This window comes from Doryrhamphus excisus, linkage group LG7 (genome assembly GCF_037039965.1).
Source record: "Doryrhamphus excisus strain RoL-2023G ecotype Guam linkage group LG7, RoL_Dexc_Guam_v1.1, whole genome shotgun sequence".
Taxonomy (NCBI): Eukaryota; Metazoa; Chordata; class Actinopteri; order Syngnathiformes; family Syngnathidae; genus Doryrhamphus; species Doryrhamphus excisus.
In genome coordinates, this window is record NC_136363.1 from 16,775,688 (window position 1) to 16,797,670 (window position 21,983).

A 21,983-nucleotide genomic window follows, 5' to 3' on the forward strand; every position below is an offset into this window, starting at 1 on the left:
TGTTGAAAAATACGGAAGTAGTCGCTGAATGTCTTTGCTCTAATTAGAACATACTTTAGCAACACTAGCTATCCAGCCTGAGTAGAAACTTTTTCCAACTTTTCTATCATCTTGAAAATCCCATGTTTCAAAAACAAAAATGGGCAGGGAAGTGTCCTAGTTGATGGTGCAACAGTTCAAATCTGTTGAGAAATGTGTGCTCTAATCAGATCAAAGGCATTCAGCATTCTGTAAAAATAGGAATGATAAGAAAAGTGAGAAATAATGTGATGGCGATAATGCCACAAATGCCCACATGCCTTTGCTCTAATTAGATCAAAGGCATTCGGTATTCTGTAAAAATAGGAATGTCAAGAAAAGTGGGAAATACTGTGATGTCGATAATAGCACAAATGCCGAGATGCCTTTGCTCTAATTAGATCAAAGGCATTCAGCATTCCGGCATTTTTGTGCTGTGGGTAATAGCATGAATGTCCTGACTTAGGCTAATAAGTTGATGTTGGAATGAGTGCACCACTGCACCAACGCATTCTCTCTAAGTGCCTTATCTGAAGAGGTCACAAATCTCTGTTTGTAGCTTTCAAAATTAGCTACACTTATGGGAATCCTCATCATTTGCCTTAAGAACTACAATTATTTTTGTCAGAACCTTAAACTTCCTCTAACAAGGGCTACAAGTCTAGCTTGGGATTGCGATATACTATATTCCAAGCATTAGGTCCTCAAACCTCAATGTTTCTTTTACCAAGTTCAGTTCAAACTGTTGGTCCAGATTTCCTTCTTAAGTCTTAAGAAAGAATGATACCCAGAACGGTTTTATAGATGCATCCTATATTTCTAAATATTTGTACATTCTGCATCACACCATACAAATGCAAATGGATGCATATGACTTACTTCTTTCTGCAATAGCAGCAGCTCTGGATGAGGGACGCAACACACAAATTCAGAGGTTAACTTGCAGAAAGACCGACATGTGATTTTGTATTCAAAGCTTAACTCACTTGAGTCTCTTGAATTCAGCAAAAGCATCGTCATACGCTGCAGGGAAAACACATGTTGTGAGAAAAGGAATGTCGGTTCAGCGGCATAGAGAGAACTCTTCCCAACCTTGACCCGACAGCTCCACTGTCCGCCTCAGGCCACCCTTGCCGTCGCTGAACTCGATAGCGTACTTGCCCATGTCCTTCTCAGTGGGCTCGGTGATCTGCAACCACAGCTGATCGCCCACTACACCGCTCTTGAGGCGGTCACAGAAGGCGATGGCTGAATCTCTGTTGGAAGACGGACCGCATTGTATGTTTGGGCTGAGATGAGATTGATTCTGTTAAATACCAGAAGGAGTCCAACCCACTTGTAATGCCATGTGACCGGCAGCAAGTCATTGTAGTAGCTGACAAAGGTGTAGAGACGGATGCCTTCATCTGTGCTGGTGATCTTCAAAGGTGTGGAAGAGTTAGCTGGGAATTTCAAAATAAACACTCAGACGGGTTCATTTGGGTGAGACAAATTTGCCAAAAGTTCATGTGAAATCTTTTCATCTCACCAATATAGTCAAAAACTTCATTCATCAGGTCTTTGAAACCTTAAACAAAACAAGTAAGTAAGTAAACAATAGGGTACAATATTTAGGATAGGATATTTGGTTTAAAAGAACAGATTTGATACATTTTTCCAAAATGTATAAATTAATAAACCATGCAGTTTTGTGGTAGAATAAAAATATTTTTTACATATATTTTTTTACAATATTTATATATAATAAATATTAATATATTAATATGAAATATATATTAATATATACCAATATATTAATATTAATATATATTAATATTAAAGTTACATATTTATGTATAATATTTTTGCCTAAATTAAGAATTTTCAAGCATAGAAATGGCTAAAAGAACTAAAATACATACTCTGTATATAGTAAGGCATTCAGAAGACTGATTCAAAGACGGTGTGAATGGTATGTAATATTCTACACTGGCCACTAGGTGCCAGTAATGTTACTGCCGTGTTCGGTGAGACAAACAAGCACCAATTTTGATCGCAGAAAAAACAGACTTTTTACTAAGAGAAAGAAAGAAAATTATTATTATTAGTCGTATTATGTCTACTATATTGGATGATACGACTGTAGAGGTGACTATAGGGTTGTTATTTCATGTCTAGGCGGCTCTAATAATATTATTAACTATAGAATGTTGTAAACAGGTTTTATACTCTATAATTCTAAAATCTAAAAAACTATTTGATAAATCAAGAATCCTACTACGCGGACACAAAAACAGTGTCTACAAACAAAGCTAAGTACAATTTGGAGCCATTGTGTGGCTATGATAGGGTACACATGGAATTAGTTAATATCAGTAGCAATAGCAGTGTGGGGGTTATGTTGGCGTACTCAAAGCAGGAAGAGGTGGGATATAATGCTAGCTCTAATTATTATATCGTCACCCGGCTAAAGCGTCAGCCAGGAAATTTGACTATTGGAAAAATCTATCCATCAAAAAATAAACGAGCTGCAGGATCACCTTGGTCGGTCAGGTTTAGCGATGAAGTGTCCTTTCCTCTGTCGTCCTTCAAAACAATCTCATACACGCCAGCATCCTTTTTGGAAATCTGTTCACGAGACAGCCGCCACAATATGTTAGAGATGTAGAACGCCAATGATGTCATTAAAAAAACTACGGGATTTCTATTGGTCAGAAAAGACTAGCTTTTCTCTTCTGCGCTGGGTGCTGCAGAACTCTTGTTCAACACAAAGCAAAAAAGCCAGCAAGCAAGGATTCAAACACTCCATCTAAATATAAACAACAGCATTCTCAAGCGGTAAAGCAAAGGCCGGCAACTGATCCCAACTTTCAGCCTTCTCCGGATATGGTCTGCGGCAATGTCTGCTGTGTCTGCGGGCGTGTCGCGCTGAAATGGGACACATGTGACAGCAGCCTTGTTAGTCACATTAGCAGCACATTGGCGTGTCAGTCTGCGGCACAGACATTTAACGTCGACACAGGAACGACAAGAGGTCGAAGAGATTACAGGAGGTCCTCGGTCTACGTACCAGTTCCTTTCCTACGACTACGGAAGTGGAGTTTTAGTGAACAGATAAGTCACAATACACAGAACACATGAGAGACGTACAATTTAGTCAACTCATTACTTACTAATCCCTGTGGTCGTCTTCCACACTGGAAGGGGCGTTGCAAAGGGGGGAGAGACAGACTTACTCTCAATAACTGCTTAGATATTACTGTCCATTTTACTTCCCTTTTCCAGAATGGAAAAAAAACGAAAAAAAAAAACGGCCCAAACTCCATTTACATAATGTCACTTGCATAATAACCAAACAACATTGTTATTATTATTAGCATTTTTAACGCCAAAGAACTACACCACTGGTGTAGTGACACCTTACCTTACGGCTGGCGACTAGCCCGACCACAAATTCGTTCCCAAGCCAATGTTACATATGTAAATACTGTAATTACTACCTGTTGAATGAATGTAACTGTTATATAAATAAATAAATATAAATATAAAAACATAAAACAAGCAAAACTTGTTCTCAATCAGAAATCACTTCACACTCTTTATTGCTCTCTGGTTCTACCATACCTTACTTATTGTGTGGAAATATGGGGGTAATAACTATAAAAGCAATCTTTACTCTAAATGTACTGCAAAAAAGGCCAGTAAGGATAATTCATAATGCCGCCTACAGAGAACATACTAACTCCTTATTTCTAAAATCACAAATACTTCAACTTGCTGATATAGTTCATCTTCAAACAGCTAAAATAATGCATAATGCTAAAAACAACCAATTGCCTAAAAATGTCATCCAATACTTCTCTACAAGAGAGGAGAAATATGATCTCAGAGAAGAACTACATTTGAAACACTTATATGCTAGGACTACGTTATGCTAGCCATAGCATTTCAGTATGTGGAATCAAACTATGGAATGGATTGAGTAAGACCCTCAAACAATGCACAACGATGAGCCAATTCAAGAAACAATACAAGCAGTTGATGTTTGCTAAATACAAGGATGAAGAGTCTTGAACCAGTCATGATGTGCTATACATATCACTATATTGACACTTACTATGGTACCCATTATGTCATTGGATGGTCATATCACCTCGTACAAGGTACGAGGTGCATTATTACAAAAAAACAAACAAAAAAAAACCTTAAACTGTATTATGGAAAGCAGAAAGTGAACAAATGTAACAGTTACTGATTGTAAAAGTACCAGATGGAGCGGTAGGATTTAATAAGCTTTGCTTCTCCCTACTCCTTTTGGACATGTGGAACTGTGAACTGATTATGTGATGCATTCAATTGTAATCTGATGCATGTTCAAATGAAATTAAACCATTACCATTTTAGGTGGAATACGTGTGTTCAATTATGTGCCTCTTTTTATCTGTTTTTATATCTTTAGAATGCACATAAAGGTCTCACATAAGGATGGATGTGGATGATGGGTAAAATTCCCCCAAAAGTGCAGTTTTCCTTTAAAGTTAAAAAGCCAACTGAAAAGAGTGAAAGAAACCTTGTCCTTCCTCATGGTAGTGACGTTCGACTACGTATTAGTCCGCTTATGTATTCTTCCGCCGTACACACATAACTAGTTCTCATTCATTCATTCATTCATTTTCTACCGCTTTTCCTCACGAGGGTCGCCGAGGGTGTTGGAGCCTATCCCAGCTGTCTTCGGGCCAGAGGCGGGGTACACCCTGGAATGGTCGCCAGCCAATCACAGTGCACATATAGGCAAACAACCATTCACACTCATATTCATACTTATGGGCAATAACTAGTTCTCTTATGTAAAAACAAGGACCACCTATAATGGAAATGAGAACAAAGAAACCAAAATATCCAAACCAACCAAACCAAAATATGGACATGATAACCCCCCCCCCCCCCCCCCTCTTTTATTGCTGCTGAACCTTCATACCTGAGCAATTTCCAGTTTGAGCACTCCTTCCGTGAATCCCAGATTTTCATCTGCCTTGATCTCCCGTCCATCCTTGTACCACAGTGCCGAGGTCTCCTTCTTTATGTTTCCCACCTTGAATGCAACACAGTGGAGTGTTGTAGTTGTGTTACAAGAACCCAAATAAACAAGTCTCACCTTGCACTTCAGCATAACACAACATTCCGGTGTCACCTCGTAACCCAAATAATCGATAAAGTGAGGACCTGGAAACAAAATGATGGTCAAAAAAGTCGACATGGAGATTTCAGCGCAAAAGGTGAATACAAACACCTTGTTTTCGGAACCATTCTTTCCTCTGGAACTCAGATTCCTTCTGCAGATCCTTGAAGACTGTAAACCAAAACACATTGTCCACAAGTGACAAAATCTTGAACACAGTGTCTAACTGGACCTACCGTCCCCTATCAGTACCAGACTGGACTGGTTGGTTGCTTTTCCATCTTGCATCTTAAAGGTGAAGGTGCCTTCATCTGCTGGTGTCAGAGACTCCATGATCATCTCAATCACACCGGTGTTCTTGTCAAAGTTCATCTTGTATTTCTGCAACAAAAAGGGTGAATTTCATTGTAGACAGAACGCCAACTGACAATATTGTTTTGTTGCTTTACCTCCCCCTGAGACACGACGTTGTCGTTGAAAATGTAATCCACTTTGCCGTTGGCTGAAATCTTGTCGGCCTGCAGCCAAAAGCGAACTCTGCCCTTCTCCAGCAGCTCCACGGCCAAATCGGACTTGAGGGGAATAGCTGGAAGAGTGACGGCAGGAGAACATGACAGGAAGCACTTTAATGATGTAGACTTAAAAACAGAACAGCGGTGCTGTGGGTGCACTTACTGGGGAACTTGTGATCATGGCTGATCTCCAGCAGCCTCTTCAACTCTGAAAATAAAAGAGGATTTCACCATAACTTTTTTTTAGAACACGTTTCATAACAGTAATTCTTAACTGGTATTTGAATGCACCTCGCATTCTTGTCTGTGCTAGAATTTTCCCCTTTTGAGAGTTGAGAACCAATGTTTTATAACAACACTTGATGGTTAGAAATGGTTGAAACTAGGGGTGCTCCGATCGATCGACCGCCTATCCGTATCACCTGATATCAGTGAACAAGGACAGTATCAATATCGGCAGGGTGGAAGAAAGAGTATGGTGAATTTGAGGATTGTGAGTGATCATTTGTCAGGCTCTGGTCCCAACCAAGTGTGGGCAAAATTTGGGGATCTCGTGCAGGAGGAACTTTTGTTGTGTGTGGAGCTGCGACGGACTCCAGATGATGCGTGACACGCAACGAGTTTGACGTGTGACAAGCGAGCGTTTGCGCTATGTTTGAAGCAGGCATTGTGAACACTGATATCACACTGATACTTTAGCTCCTCTCCGGGCACTGTATCTGCGCTTCAGAAGGCAGCGAATGCAGCTGGAGGGACCCAGCATAGGTGGATAAACCTGATTTTCATTCAGGTTCATTCATTCATTCATTCATTTTCTAACGCTTTTTCCTCACGAGGGGGGTGCGGGGGTGCTGGAGCCTATCCCAGCTGTCTTTGGGCGAGAGGCGGGGTACACCCTGCACTGCTCGCCAGCCAATCACAGGGCACATATAGACAAACAACCATTCACACTCACATTCATACCTATGGACAATTTGGAGTCGCCAATTAACCTAGCATGTTTTTGGAATGTGGGAGGAAACCGGAGAAAACCCACGCATGCACGGGGAGAACATGCAAACTCCACAAAGAGATGGCCGAGGGTGGAATTGAACCCTGGTCTCCTAGCTGTGAGGACTGTGCGCTAACCACTCGACCGCCGTGCCGCCCTTCATTCAGGTTTTCAGTGAAAAATGTTCTTCTTTCTATTTGGTCTTTTCCCTACAGGGGTCGCCACAGCAAATTAATCTCCTCCATCCAACCCTGTCTTCTGCATCTGTCTCTCTCACACCAACTACCCTCATGTCCTCCACTACATCCATAAACCTTCCTCAAATATATTCATTATCTCTCCTCTGGACATGTCTGAACCATCTCAGTCTGGCCTCTCTGACTTTATCTCCAAGTTCTCTAACATGTAATGTCCCTCTGATGTACTCGTTCATGATCCTATCCATCCTGGTCACTCCCAATGTGAACCTCCTCATCTCTGCTACCGTCTGCATAATGTAAGCCTAGTTAATGGTAAAACAAGCATATTGGCTTTGTTTGGCTTGGTATACCTTCCTGTGAGATGGTGTAGCTGGATGAATCGCCATCAGCGTGAGTGACAAGACATGAATAAATGCCAATGTCTTCGTCTCCAGGACTGCTGAAGGTCACCTTTGACCTGTAAACAAACAAACAAATCATCATCAATGAGTGAGTCACTTAGAGTGCCCATCAAAGATCATCTCACTTGTTTCCTTTGGTCTCCACAGTCAAACGTGACGAGTCGGAGATGTCCTCGTAATTCTTGCACCACAGGAATTTGGAGTCGGGGGTCATGTTGCCACATTCAAAGTTCAGGGAGATGTTCCCATCATCGTCGACGTCCACAACTATTTCCTTAGTGCCTAAAACCACGAGGAAGTGAACTTGAAGTAAAAAAAAATATCATGTTTATGCTATTTATCAGCAGTGTTGTCTCCTACCTGGTTTGGTCAGAGCTTGGACCGCCTCTGAGATGTCTGAAGTGTTTCCTACACCGGCTTGGTTCTGAGCTCGCACACGGAATACGTAGGTCTCTCCCTCCTTTAGATTCTTTACCTGCAGAACAAAGAAGATGAATAAGCAAGCTTTTGGAACATGGGAACGCCGTCACAGAGACACCGCAGCGACCTTGAAGAAGGTATTCTCTGTGGCCTTGGAGTTGATTCCTTTCCAAGCTTCTTCTGGGGCTTCAGCTTCTTTTATATCGATGTAGAAGCCGTTGACAGGATCGCGGCCCTGGTACACCGGTGGTTTCCATAGCAGCGTCATGGAGTCACATCGTACCTCCCTGAGTTCGAGATCGTGAGGAGGTCCTACGGTGCGAGAGAAGGTCCATATAAATGTCCATATATAAATGCTGATGCCAAGTCAGGTTTTAAAGGTCTGATAGATGCTGAAAGTCCACCTGGAACAGCAATGGTCCACTCCTCGCACAGGAACGTGTCGCTGGGAAGTGATGGGATGCCCACGCCTGCAATATTAGCTGCCCGAACCTGGAACTGATACTTCCTGTTCTCTTTCAGGTCAGTCACCTACAGACATGAAAACGGTGGTGCTTTACTTAGCTTCAAGAACTGCTCGTCAGACTTGAAAGGAATGAAGACTCACTCTGTACGCCCGATCGCTGACCGCCTTGATGTTGGCCTCGTGCCACTTGCCCGGTACGCCGTCGATGACGTCACGGTAATCCACAAAGTATCCGGTGATGTCAGCCCCGCCGATAAAGGCCGGCTGTTTCCAGGCCAGCACCATGGAGTCACGTACGCATTCCAGCACGGTGATGCCAAACGGTGGGGCGGGGGTCGCTAAGATGACAGACAACTCAAATGAACCCTGAATGCATCACAAACTGAAACTCAACCACTAAGGGACATATTTAATTCTGAAGGCCCTTGACTTCCTAGCAAAAATTAATTTTAAAATTATTTTGTAGCTCAGTAAAAACTGACAGATTGTTACTTGGTCCTTTTATTAGGAAATATTGGATATGGAAGCAAACAAGCATTATACTAAGCTAGGAGGGGGACCATATTTCTATTAACATAAACGGCCCAATCAAAAGCAATGAAAACCACTTTGTCAACAATCACAACAACAAAAAAACTAAGTGAAAACATGGCATTTTCTGGGAAAACAGGGCATTTGGTCACACTATGCTAAGCTATTCATTGCTAAACATTTAAAAAATAACTTCCCATAATATCGGCTGACCGATATTATCGGACATCCCTACGAAAGGGATTGGAGTTTGCCGTGCTGGTTGCATGAAGCCATGTTCTGGTGCTTATGTAACTAACATCCTTTTGGGGGGGGGGGGGGGCGGTGGTGGTGAGAAATGTTTTCAGGGTGACCTGACCATGAGTGAGAAGCTTGTGGAAAGCCGGGACAATATCTGAGCGTGGCTGTCTGGAGTTAGATTCAACCAGGAAGTGTATGAGAGTGACTTACCTGTGAGGAGAACGCCACCTGTTTATTTTGTGTCAAAAGAACCTCGAGTACTTTGTGTTTTTAGTACACAAGGTATACAAACTGGTTTCGACTGTACATGTAAATGGACATCTCTGCTCTCTGGTTCTACCATATCTTACTTATTGTGTGGAAAATATGGGGTAATAACTATATAAGCAATCTTCACTCGCTAAATGTACTGCAAAAAAGGCCAGCAAGGATAATTCATAATGCCGCCTACAGAGAACATACTAACTCCTTATTTCTAACATCACAAATACTTAAACTTGCTGATATAGTTCTTCTTCTTAAGTATAAAAACAACCAATTACCTAAGAATGTCATCCAATACTTCTCTACAAGAGAGGAGAAATATGATCTCAGGGAAGAACTACATTTGAAACACTTATATGCTAGGACTACGTTAAAAAGCCATAGCATTTCAGTATGTGGAATCAAACTATGGAATGGATTGAGTAAGACCCTCAAACAATGCACAACGATGAGCCAATTCAAGAAACAATACAAGCAGTTGATGTTTGCTAAATACAAGGATGAAGAGTCTTGAACCAGTCATGATGTGCTATACATATCACTATATTGACACTTACTATGGTACACATTATGTCATTGTATGGTCATTATTAAAAAAACAAAACAAAACAAAACCTTAAACTGTATTATGGAAAGCAGGAAGTGAACAAATGTAACAGTTACAGATTGTAAAAGTACCAGATGGAGGGGTAGGATTTAATAAGCTTTGCTTCTTCCTACTCCTTTTGGACATGTGGAACTGTGAACTGATTATGTGATGCATTCAATTGTAATCTGATGCATGTTCAAATGAAATAAAACCATTACCATAAAAATATGTGATTGGGGAGGCTTGTTTTTGTACCTCCATCCTTAGCCGATGCTCACCTGATGACTCTGAACGGGGCCTCGCTGTCTCCTGGTTAGCAGAAGCATCTACTGACAACTCACATGCCTGCTCAGCCTCGGGCCCCTCGGCTGTTTTCACATCGTGAAACGAGCCTAAATGTGCTTCTATGTCAGTAAGCGGTTCACAAAGTGAGCCCGGCGCAGACTGTGAGAGATGATCTTTTACCACATTCTGGGCCTGAGACACATTGCTCTTTATTGCCCCCTCGTTTTCTCTCTCTGCAGGATCCGGGGGCCCTGAGCTAGCCGCCCTGGGCCCCTTCCCCTGCCCGTGTTCGGGGTCAGCCTGAGCTTTGCTCATTTGCAATGTGTCAGGGGAGAATCGGACAGTGTCATGCGTGCCCGTCCAGTGTGGCCTGTGCGGGGTTAGTCGGCCTGCTTTACCCCCCGGCCCCATCTCCGGCAACACACCATGAGGGATGCCGCCCCCTACAGGAGTTAGCAGAGAAAATCAGAGTTGTTTTTAGAACAGACAGCTGCAAGTCATATAAGCAGAGTTTACAATGACTAACAAATATGAATAAATAAATAAATAAATAAGCAAAAAAGATGTCTTTATCTGTCCGGGTTGGAAAGATGAAGACAAGATGGCCAAAAGGTGACATCCATGTGAGGACATGATGAGAACATGCAGCCAAACAGCAGGATCATGTAGCAGCGCTTCAGTCACAATGCCAATGCATTTCATCAACGTTACCACATGCATAAATGAACAGATTTTAAGTACTTCCTGTAGAGGAAGTTGTACATGGTGTGAATCAGTACAGTATATTTATTTGCACATTAAAATATGCTAAACTGAAGACCTCACTTCCTTCTACAGCAGCACGGATGCTATGATAAACCTCCATTGAAGCTGTAGCTTCAGCACATGGAAGCTCAATGTCTATGGAGAATGGCGGTCCTTGATTACGACCGACAGCAACCAGATGTATGTACCTCATACTACACTTTTATACATACTACATTGGAAAGTAAATGTCCGGTAAACAACAAAATCCCAACATTATGGAGTTTTGTTTATTCATTGATTCATTTAATCATATGGTGGGAGAAGTAGCTTGCTAGTTAGCTTAGCCGCCATTACTGGAAGCAGCATTGCTAACATCATATTAGATGTTGTCAACCCATGGGAAATTGCAGGTCATTATATATAACATGGCTGCACGGCGGACGAGTGGTTAGTGCGCAGACCTCACAGCTAGGAGACCCGAGTTCAATTCCTCCCTCGGCCATCTCTGTGTGGAGTTTGCATGTTCTCCCCATGCATGCGTTGGTTTTCTCTGCGTAATCCGGTTTCCTCCCACTTTCCAAAAACATGCTAGGTTTATTAGCCACTCCAAATTGTCCATGAATGTGAGCGAGAATAGTTGTTTGTCTATATGTGCCCTGTGATTGGCTGGCGACCAGTCCGGGGTGTGCCCCGCCTCTCGCCCCAGGACAGCTGGGATAGGCTCCAGCACCCCCCACGACCCTCATGAGGATAAGCGGTAGAAAATGAGTGAATTATATATAACATAGTCTGACTCACATCTTACTGAGAACACTAAATTCATCACACTGTAACTTAACACTTAACAGTATACTTTTGAAATACACAAACATGTACTAATACCAAGTTATTTTCTTAAGATGTTGGAAGCCATTACTGTAAAACATTCAAACAATGCAAGCGTCATTCAAACAGCATGGTTAATTTGCTTTGGAAGCAGGAGTTGGGGGATCTGTTTGTTGGTACCTTGAACACTGGGGGTGTGGTTGCTGACAAGGCCTTAACGCCCGGACAAGTGAGGGAAATGGAGGGGTAGAGGGGGGTGGGAGGAAGGGAAGGATGTTGGTGTGTGAATCTTGGGCTGGTTTGTAACGACCGCTGAGTTGGATCGCACTGACCCAAATTAGAGGAAGTCTACAAGTCCTGACCCTGTCCCCGCCTCAGGCTGTGCAGGGAGGTGGTGGGTGGTTGGGTGGATGTTGGTGGACGGAGCACACAAAAGTGACAACCATGGTGGAGAACAGTGTGGGAGTGCAAGATGGCGAACACAGGTGATCAGATGCCACATCCTGTATATAATCATCCTAATTCATTTTAAATATCATTATACATATCATTCAAAGCAAGACTATTTACTGGGATTATACTTAAGTCTGTGAAAAAGAAGTGGACCTTATCACCAGGATTTGTTGCCTTAATCGGACAAGAACGCATCTTCAGATCATTAGCTTGTCTTCCTTAGAAACTACATCCACTTCCTTTAAATCTAATAAAAGATCATCAGAATGTCGCTCACCGATTGCAGCCTTCACCTCCACAGCTTCTGATTCCTGAGAGAACTGACTGAGTCCCGCGGCGTTCACAGCCCTCACCCTGAACACGTACTTCTCTCCTGTCATCAGACCGTGGCAGATGAACCTACAAAAAGGTCTGGGACTTAAGACACTACATTTAAATACATATTAAGAAAAAAAGTGATGTTTACCTTGTTGCGTTGACAGGTTTGTTGTTGCAGGGTTCCCAGATGTTGCTACCCACAACGCTCGCCTCGATGTAGTATCCCACCAACTCTTGAGCATCCCGGGAGGCTTCCCAGGATACCACAACGGATGTAGCAGTGTTTCTTGTAGGAACAACTTTGCTTGGAGCAGCTGGGGTGTCTACGGATTCAAACATATGTCTCATATGTCACAACCGAGAATACGTACTTGGAATTGTGGTTATGGACTTCTCTGACCGAGCTTGTCTCCAACCGTGGTGGCCTCAGTTGGGTCGGATGGTTCGCCGACGCCAGCGGAGTTGCAACAACGGACGCGGAAGCAATAGGAGTTGCCCTCGGCGAGGTCAAACAGAGCGAAACGAGGTGATTTGACGGGGATCTCCGTGTTCACCCTCTGCCAAGTGTCTGTGCCTGACACACACTGAGGGACGAAAAATGGTCAAGAACATCACCTTTACCTCCATCTTCACTTTGGTTGACCCTATTGAAAAGTTAATGGGTTCAAAGGGTACCAAACTGCCAACCTGATCTGGTATCCTACCTTACGTACCATAGTGGTAGGATTCCTAAAGGGTGGAACTAGAAAATGGATTAGAATGATCTTGGATTGGATTCTAACCTTTGGTATTTCATATTTAAGTCTATACATAGGACTGTACCATGTCACTTAAGAACTGAACTGTACTGTTTGGTGGTATTGGAAGTAAACCTGCTAAATTACCTTCTCCACGTAGTACATGACACCTTCCAGGCCTTTCTCACCAGGGGGCTTCCAGCTCAGAACCACATAATTCTTGGTTGCTTCTGTAACCTGCAGAGAACGAGGTCTTCCAGGGACGATACCCTCTGCCAAAAATACACCGTAAGTTACAAATAATGTGCAAATAAACCTATGAAAGTTGTATGAACCTGCAGGTTCTTCCTCTGTGACGATGATTTGGCCGGTCCAAGGAGCAGAAGTACCTGACAACAAGAAGGAAGCTGCGGTTTAAAGTTCTCCAACATCACCCGATGAAGAATGTTCGAATGATAACCTCTCATGCGAGCGCGGTCAGCCGGGTCCATGGCGGCCACAGGTTCGGACACCCGTGACGGACGGCTCATGCCGCTCTTGTTGACAGCACGCACACGGAAGATATAAGACCGGCCCTCGACCAAGCCAGTGACGGGAAATCGGGCGAACTTGACGGGAGTGTCGTTGCACTGGATCCAGTGGTTCGTTCCAACCTCACATCTGCATATATTTTGCTAGCATAGTTACCACTTGTAGATAATCTACTATATGACATCTTTAGTACTGAAATTTCCATAAATAAATATATAATTTTACACTCTCGATGTCTAACCTGTCCACAAAGTAACCCAGAATAGAGTTGCCGCCATCGACTGCCGGTTGCTTCCAAGTGACAATGATGTAATCCTTATTGGCATCCAGACAGCCCACATCTAGGGGGGCCCCTGGTGCTCCCTCCACTTCAGCATCAGCATCTTGGACATACACAAGGACGTTCAGTTCAGTTCAGTTTCAGTGCCAAAATAGTCCAAAACTCTTTCGATCTGAAGTCAACGTGACCCAACAGTGGCTGATGAATGATGAATTCCAACATGTGCCACCTGATAGAGGATGGAAAGATCAGATGACCTCTGGGGGCTGTAAAGATAAGCTTCACTGACCACTTTTTCCATGGTGTTGTCTCTCTATTGGAGATATTTAAAAACCAGTAGCTCACATGCTTTGAATGCTACGAGTGCCAGAGGTTCTGTTATTGTATTTGACCTTGACTTAGTGGCATACTTGGCAGAGACAAAGAAAACAGCATGCTGGAATTCATCATAGACTGACTTCACTTCCTTGTATTTAGAAAATGATGAGCCAATTCAAGAAACAATACAAGCAGTTGATGTTTGCTAAATACAAGGATGAAGAGTCTTGAACCAGTCATGATGTGCTATACATATCACTATATTGACACTTGCTATGGTACCCATTATGTCATTGTATGGTACTTCGATACGTGACAAAAATAAAATAAAAATAAAATAAAATAAAAAACATATATATATATATATATATATATATATATATATATATATATATATATATATATTCATTCATTCATTCATTTTCTACCGCTTTTTCCACACGAGGGTCGCGGGGGTGCTGGAGCCTATCCCAGCTGTCTTCAGGCGAGAGGCGGGGTACACCCTGGACTGGTCGCCAGCCAATCACAGGGCACATATAGACAAACAACCATACACACTCACATTCATACCTATGGACAATTTGGAGTCACCAATTAACCTAGCATGTTTTTGGAATGTGCGAGGAAACCGGAGTACCCGCAGAAAACCCACGCATGCACGGGGAAAACATGCAAACTCCACACAGAGATGGCCGAGGGTGACACTCTATTCTCAACTATTCTCGCTCACATTCATGGACAATTTGGAGTGGCTAATAAACCTAGCATGTTTTTGGAAAGTGGGAGGAAACCGGATTACGCAGAGAAAACCAACGCATGCATGGGGAGAACATGCAAACTCCACACAGAGATGGCCGAGGGTGGAATTGAACCCTGGTCTTCTAGCTGTGAGGTCTGCGATGTCTGTGAGGTCTTTTTTATAATATATATTTTTTTAATTAAACAAAACTATATTAGGAAAGCAGGAAGTGAACAAATGTAACAGTTACTGATTGTAAAAGTACCAGATGGAGGGGTAGGATTTAATAAGCTTTGCTTCTTCCTACTCCTTTTGGACATGTGGAACTGTGAACTGATTATGGGATGCACTCAATTGTAATCTGATGCATGTTCAAATGAAATAAAACCATTACCATAAATTGCATTATTTTGTTACAAACAACAACAAACAAATAGAAAATGACAGCATTTCAGGTTTAGAGAAGCTGACCTCTCACAAAGACATAGGCAGAATATGTCTCATATCCAGACTTGGTGGTGACCCGCAGAGTGTAAAGTCCTTCATCCTCTTTGTTTAGGTGTGTGAGAGTCAGTGCAGCTTTGTCCCCACTCCAGTGCATGTGGGTCCACTTAGACGGAGACAGTAGTACATCTAGGAGGGTGCATGACAATGAAAACTTCTATAAATTGCCAAGAAGAATTTATACAACATGGAACTTGGTACTTGCCATCTCTGTACCACTGGATCTCTGGCTGGTAGCGGTGTAAGGCAGGGTAGATGATGACCGTACATCCCAAACTCATGGTCTCACCCTCCCTCCCAAAGGACACACCAAACTTATCCACGATGTGAGTTTGGAAGGTGATGCCATACTCGGATACTGGGCCATCTATACATGGACATAACAAGGTACCGTGAATATTCTCATTCGTCCAGGTCATTGTATTCTCAGGGCATTGAATCCATCGTAACTGGACTGTTCCGAAGAAGAATTCAACACTTCATGCTCAAACACTAGTCAAACGGGATAGGAAGGAACGTACCGATTTTTACAGAATTACCAAATTCTGGTCAGAGAATACAGAGGATTTGAGTTTAGGTTGAGAAGCCATCTATGAACTGAAGGGGAGGTCTGCGGCACCAGTGGTGGGCAAAAACTGAATTTCCGGTTCATTCAGTAAAAAATATCCGTTCATTTCGGTCACATGGTCGTTAGCCTGTGATCTCCCCCTGTGCATAGATCCGGTCAGTCGTGTCGAGTCAGTCCGTCCACTCATGTTCATGTTCGTTCCGACTCAACAGTATGAAGTATTATGACAGCCCTCCGGATTCGAGCATCTCAGCTCTGCGGTCCGGCGTTACGACCCCCCCCCCCCCCCCTCACACACACACACACACAGTCTGACGCTGTGATTGTGCTGCAACCCCCTCCCCCCGTACAACACTATGATCGTATTGCACTCCTTGTAATATAAAATTATAGTAGAAATAACAAAAAATATAAGGTTTTTAATGGTTTTTGATGGTTCTTGAGATGCATTAAAAACAATGCTAAAAATAGTACTGTGTCCATCATGAATGAACGGCTGACGAGTGTCGGTCAATTAGTGGTGTGTGGGTCATGAACGAATGGGTCAAAAGAACTAGTCAGAAAGACCGAGACTCTCAGTCTTCAGAAAGACCAAGACACTTGTTCTTTCCAGTCAGAAAGAACTGAGACTGAGAACTGATTCTCGGTCTTTCAGTCAGCTAACCGCACCCACCCACAGAGCGAGGCGTGACGATAGGACAGCACGCAGGTAGTCCCGCAGTTCAAAAGGAACGATGAACTGACTCTACGGCCAATCAAAAAAAAAAGCATTTGCAACTGAACGGACTGAACGGATATTTTAGGGGCGGTGACCTCGTTCATTCCATTCACAAAAAAGAACTAGTTCTTTTGACCTTCTGAGAAGATTCAATCATTTAGCCAGGTGGGTCCATGACCATAATTACATCTGAATGGAAGACTAATCCTGGAAAGTGACCATTGTACGCCAACAACTGACATTTGACCCCACAAAAGACCAAAACCTCGACAAGCATCCCCCTCAAGCTCTCAAACTAGACCTGTCCTACAGTGAAGAAAATAAGTATTTGAACACCCTGCTATTTTGCTATTTCTCCCACTTAGAAATCATGGAGGGGTCTGAAATTTTCATCGTAGGTGCATGTCCACTGTGAGAGAGATAAACTAAAAAGAAAAATCCAGAAATCACAATGCATGATTTTTTAACAATTTATTTGTGTGATACAGCTGCTAATAAGTATTTGAACACCTGAGAAAATGAATGTTAATATTTGGTACAGTAGCCTTTGTTTGCTATTACAGAGGTCAAACGTTTCCTGTAGTTTTTCACCAGGTTTGCACACACTGCAGGAGGGATCTTGGCCCACTCCTCCACACAGATCTTCTCTAGATCAGTCAGGTTTCTGGGCTGTCGCTGAGAAACACGGAGTTTGAGCTCCCTCCAAAGATTTTCGATTGGGTTCAGGTCTGGAGACTGGCTGGGCCATGCTAGAACCTTGATATGCTTCTTACGGAGCCACTCCTTGGTTTTCCTGGCTGTGTGCTTCGGGTCGTTGTCGTGTTGGAAGACCCAGCCACGACCCATCTTCAATGCTCTGACAGAGGGAAGGAGGTTGTTCCCCAAAATCTCACAATACACGGCCCCAGTCATCCTCTCTTTAATGCAGTGCACTCGTCCTGTCCCATGTGCAGAAAAACACCCCCAAAGCATGATGCTACCACCCCCATGCTTCACAGTAGGGATGGTGTTCTTCGGATTGTACTCTTCATTCTTCTTCCTCCAAACACGCTTATTGGAATTATGACCAAAAAGTTCTATTTTGGTCTCATCTGACCATAAAACTTTCTCCCATGACTCCTCTGTATCATCCAAATGGTCATATGCAAACTTAAGACGGGCCTTGACATGTGCTGGTTTAAGCAGGGGAACCTTTCGTGCCATGCATGATTTCACATCATGACGTCTTAGTGTATTACCTACAGTAACCTTGGAAACGGTGGTCCCAGCTCTTTTCAGGTCATTGACCAAGTCCTGTCGTGTAGTTCTGGGCTGATTCCTCACCTTTCTTAGAATCATTGAGACCCCACGAGGTGATATCTTGCATGGGGCTCCACTCCGATTGAGATTGACCGTCATGTTTAGCTTCTTCCATTTTCTAATGATAGCTCCAACAGTGGACCTTTTTTCACCAAGCTGCTTGGTAATTGCTCCGTAGCCCTTTCCAGCCTTGTGGAGGTGTACAATTTTGTCTCTGGTGTCTTTGGACAGCTCTTTGGTCTTCGCCATGTTACAAGTTAAAGTCTTACTGATTGTATGGGGTGGACAGGTGTCTTTATGCAGCTAACGACCTCAAACAGGTGCATCTGATTCAGGATGATACATGGAGTGCAGGTGGACTTCTAATGGGCAGACTAACAGGTCTTTCAGGGTCAGAATTCTAGATGATACACAGGTGTTCAAATACTTATTTGCAGCTGTATCACACAAATAAATTGTTAAAAAATCATGCATTGTGATTTCTGGATTTTTCTTTTTAGTTTATCTCTCTCACAGTGGACATGCACCTACGATGAAAATTTCAGACCCCTCCATGATTTCTAAGTGGGAGAAATAGCAAAATAGCAGGGTGTTCAAATACTTATTTTCTTCACTGTATGTAGTCTGAGTAGTGTTTGTGAGCATGAACTGATGAAGCAGTCCAGCTGAGATCAATTCAATACCCTGAGGACATCAACAAGATGGGGTTTATTTTTGGATGGGAAACAATGGCAATGTTGTGCAAAGTTAGCAAGATGGTGACAAAAGAAAAACTAAGAACTAAATAGTGAAGCACAACAAACCAAAGCCTTGTTGAAGCCAAGATGAACTAAATAGCCCTTTGCTAAGATTACCGATGTTATCAACAGAAACCTAACAGAAACCTAAAACCTAAACAACATACATCAGCTACTTTGCATATGTGCTGAAAATGGGAAAACTAATGGTTAAAAATAACTAATGTGAACTACAACAAAATGGATAGTCATGCACGGTCCTGGTTTGTGTGCTGTTAACCAAACCAGAACCATATGACCCAGTTACCTTTAAAACTGGTCCCTGCAGTATCACAGAAACAAACACGCATTCAAATAAGGTGAATATCACAACATTAGGTATTCATTTAGTAATATGATGAATATACCGTATTTTCCGGACTATAAGTCGCACTTTTTTTCATAGGTTGGCTGTTACTGCGACTTATAAATGAAAAAAAAAATTATCTTACATAAAGACTGGACACCTTTTCTGTTCATGTTTATTTTTTGTGTAGCTGAATAACCATTGTGTTAGCATATCTTACAACTATTCAGCCTGTTCTCTATTCTTTTATTGTTAGAACTTGCCTTCCAAGAGGACGTAATGTCTGTTTTGGTCAAGTAGTTTGGAAAATACTAAATTACCCGCAAAAAATTCAACTTATATTCCAGTGCGACTTATGTATGTTTTTTTCTACCTAATTATGCATTTTTGGCCTTGGACTCATACTCCAGTGCGACGTATGTATGTTTTTTTTCTACCTAATTATGCATTTCTGGCCTTGGACTCATACTCCAGTGCGACTTATGTATGCTTTTTCCCACCTAATTATGCATTTTTGGCCTTGGATTTATACATGTTTTTTTTCTACCTAATTATGCATTTTTGGCCTTGGACTCATACTCCAGTGCGACTTATGTATGTTTTTTTCTACCTAATTATGCATTTTTGGCCTTGGACTCATACTCCAGTGCGACTTATGTATGTTTTTTTCTACCTAATTATGCATTTATGGCCTTGGACTCATACTCCAGTGCGACTTATGTAGGTTTGTTTTCAACCTAATTATGCATTTTTTCGGCCTTGGATTTATACTTTTTTTTTTCTACCTAATTATGCATTTTTGGCCTTGGACTCATACTCCAGTGCGACTTATGTATGTTTTTTTTCTACCTAATTATGCATTTTTGGCCTTGGATTTATACTCCAGTGCGACTTATGTATGTTTTTTTTCCACCTAATTATGCATTTTTGGCCTTGGATTTATACTCCAGTGCGACTTATGTATGTTTTTTTTCCACCTAATTATGCATTTTTGGTCTTGGATTTATACGTTTTTTTTTTACCTAATTATGCATTTTTGGCCTTGGATTTATACTCCAGTGCGACTTATGTATGGTTTTTTTTCCACCTAATTATGCATTTTTGGCCTTGGATTTATACATGTTTTTTTTTTTACCTAATTATGCATTTTTGGCCTTGGATTTATACTCCAGTGCGACTTATGTATGTTTTTTTTCTACCTAATTATGCATTTTTGGCCTTGGATTTATACTCCAGTGCGACTTATGTATGTTTTTTTTCCACCTAATTTTGCATTTTTGGCCTTGGATTTATACTGCAGTGCGACTTATGTATGTTTTTTTCCACCTAATTATGCATTTTTGGCCTTGGATTTATACTCCAGTGCGACTTATGTATGTTTTTTTTTCTACCTAGTTATGCATTTTTGGCCTTATGCGACTTATACTCCAGAGTGACTTATAGTCCAGAAAATACGGTAATAATAATTATATTTTTTTCCAATAAATGATAACAGACACACTGTAAATAGATCACACGTACGTCTTGGAGCAGGCAGGGACTCATCGACTTCACCTTTGAACCCTGCGTGATGAGCAGAAGCAGTTACCACGGATGCAACTTGATATGATGTTGTTCCATTTGTGTCGAGTGCCGCATGCCTTGCGTGTACGCCACACAAAGGGTCTCTCTAATCATGATGGCATCTAACAGATGTGTATTTTGGTTCAGGTTGTGTGTGACGTACTCTTTACAACAATGGATGCAAAGGCGGACAACTCTCCCTTGGAGTTCATGGCAGACACGCGATACTGGGCAGTGTCGTCAAAATCGCACCTGAAAGAGAAGATTCATATTTTGCACATTCCCTGAATAAAGATGTAAATCACCATCTCTCAGGGCCGTCCGGGAATACTCTGGCGGTAAATAGACATTATGGTGATGTCATCGGCATCAGTTGCTCTCTAAGCTGTGGTTATGACTGTACTGAGTAATGGCCACTGGCATTTATAGTTATTAATTATTATTTTATTCATTCATTATGGGGCATGCTTTGTTTGGGACAGGAGATACCTACCTGTTGATCTCCAGTGAGTGCACGCTGTATTTGCTCTCAATTTTGTACTTGCCGGCATTGGTCAAGGGGTCAATAGCCACGTTGTTTTTGTACCTTATGGAAGGAACAACAATAGGGATTTTGAAAATATTTTCATCTTATATTGTTCAGATGTCCAACTGATGGTTTTGGAGTGTCTTAGATGATGTACCACACGACCCGAGGGTCAGGCCAACCGCTCACGGTGCAATGCAGACGCACGCACTGCTTCTCCCACACGGTGTGAGAACGAGGCTTGATGACAAACTCCGGAGCGTGCATCAGGCTGTCTTCATTCATGCGCTTAAAGTGCTCCTCGTGCTCGTGGATCTGAAGGCGGGAAGGCCGTGACATCATACTGCTGCACAACAAATGAATTCATGATCTGGCAAAGACAACTGTAAAAAATATAATAATTAGGGCTGCCAATAGATTAAAATATTTGATCGCAATTAATCGAATCTTTGTACATAGTTAACTCACAATTAATCATATTTAATCGCAGATTGAAATAAGTTTTTAATCTACAATAAGTAGGAGAAATCTCTTTGATGTGCAACTACAACGATAATTACATCAAATTGTATGTAAAGGGATATCAATTTGGGAACTTTATTTTAAAAAATACAGTCAGCAAGCATATTTTTCTTTCTTATTAGCATATTAGCTCTTAAACTCGCCCACAAACGTTCAGCAAATACAAAATGTGAGCAA

At 42.1% G+C, this 21,983-nt stretch overlaps 1 protein-coding gene across 1 annotated transcript in view; it reads right to left on the minus strand.

Moving 5' to 3' along the window:
- The window catches only part of myom1b (myomesin 1b), a 31,590-nt gene that overhangs the window by 4,523 nt on the left and 5,084 nt on the right, over positions 1-21,983 (minus strand). Inside the window, exons 5-36 of the mRNA XM_058059319.2 lie at positions 21,442-21,599; positions 21,252-21,344; positions 20,922-21,010; positions 20,717-20,758; positions 15,733-15,894; positions 15,495-15,656; positions 13,928-14,069; positions 13,616-13,815; positions 13,491-13,544; positions 13,303-13,427; positions 12,819-13,002; positions 12,567-12,741; positions 12,378-12,499; positions 10,069-10,518; positions 8,308-8,504; positions 8,105-8,231; positions 7,828-8,012; positions 7,641-7,755; positions 7,406-7,562; positions 7,230-7,336; positions 5,852-5,896; positions 5,626-5,762; positions 5,413-5,557; positions 5,288-5,347; positions 5,153-5,220; positions 4,976-5,089; positions 2,538-2,625; positions 1,547-1,585; positions 1,355-1,460; positions 1,111-1,274; positions 1,005-1,041; positions 898-920 (exon numbers count right to left, since the gene is read on the minus strand). Coding sequence (XP_057915302.2) covers positions 898-920; positions 1,005-1,041; positions 1,111-1,274; positions 1,355-1,460; positions 1,547-1,585; positions 2,538-2,625; positions 4,976-5,089; positions 5,153-5,220; positions 5,288-5,347; positions 5,413-5,557; positions 5,626-5,762; positions 5,852-5,896; positions 7,230-7,336; positions 7,406-7,562; positions 7,641-7,755; positions 7,828-8,012; positions 8,105-8,231; positions 8,308-8,504; positions 10,069-10,518; positions 12,378-12,499; positions 12,567-12,741; positions 12,819-13,002; positions 13,303-13,427; positions 13,491-13,544; positions 13,616-13,815; positions 13,928-14,069; positions 15,495-15,656; positions 15,733-15,894; positions 20,717-20,758; positions 20,922-21,010; positions 21,252-21,344; positions 21,442-21,599 — 4,072 coding nt within the window. The remainder of the gene's footprint in view (positions 1-897; positions 921-1,004; positions 1,042-1,110; positions 1,275-1,354; positions 1,461-1,546; positions 1,586-2,537; positions 2,626-4,975; positions 5,090-5,152; positions 5,221-5,287; positions 5,348-5,412; positions 5,558-5,625; positions 5,763-5,851; positions 5,897-7,229; positions 7,337-7,405; positions 7,563-7,640; positions 7,756-7,827; positions 8,013-8,104; positions 8,232-8,307; positions 8,505-10,068; positions 10,519-12,377; positions 12,500-12,566; positions 12,742-12,818; positions 13,003-13,302; positions 13,428-13,490; positions 13,545-13,615; positions 13,816-13,927; positions 14,070-15,494; positions 15,657-15,732; positions 15,895-20,716; positions 20,759-20,921; positions 21,011-21,251; positions 21,345-21,441; positions 21,600-21,983) is intronic.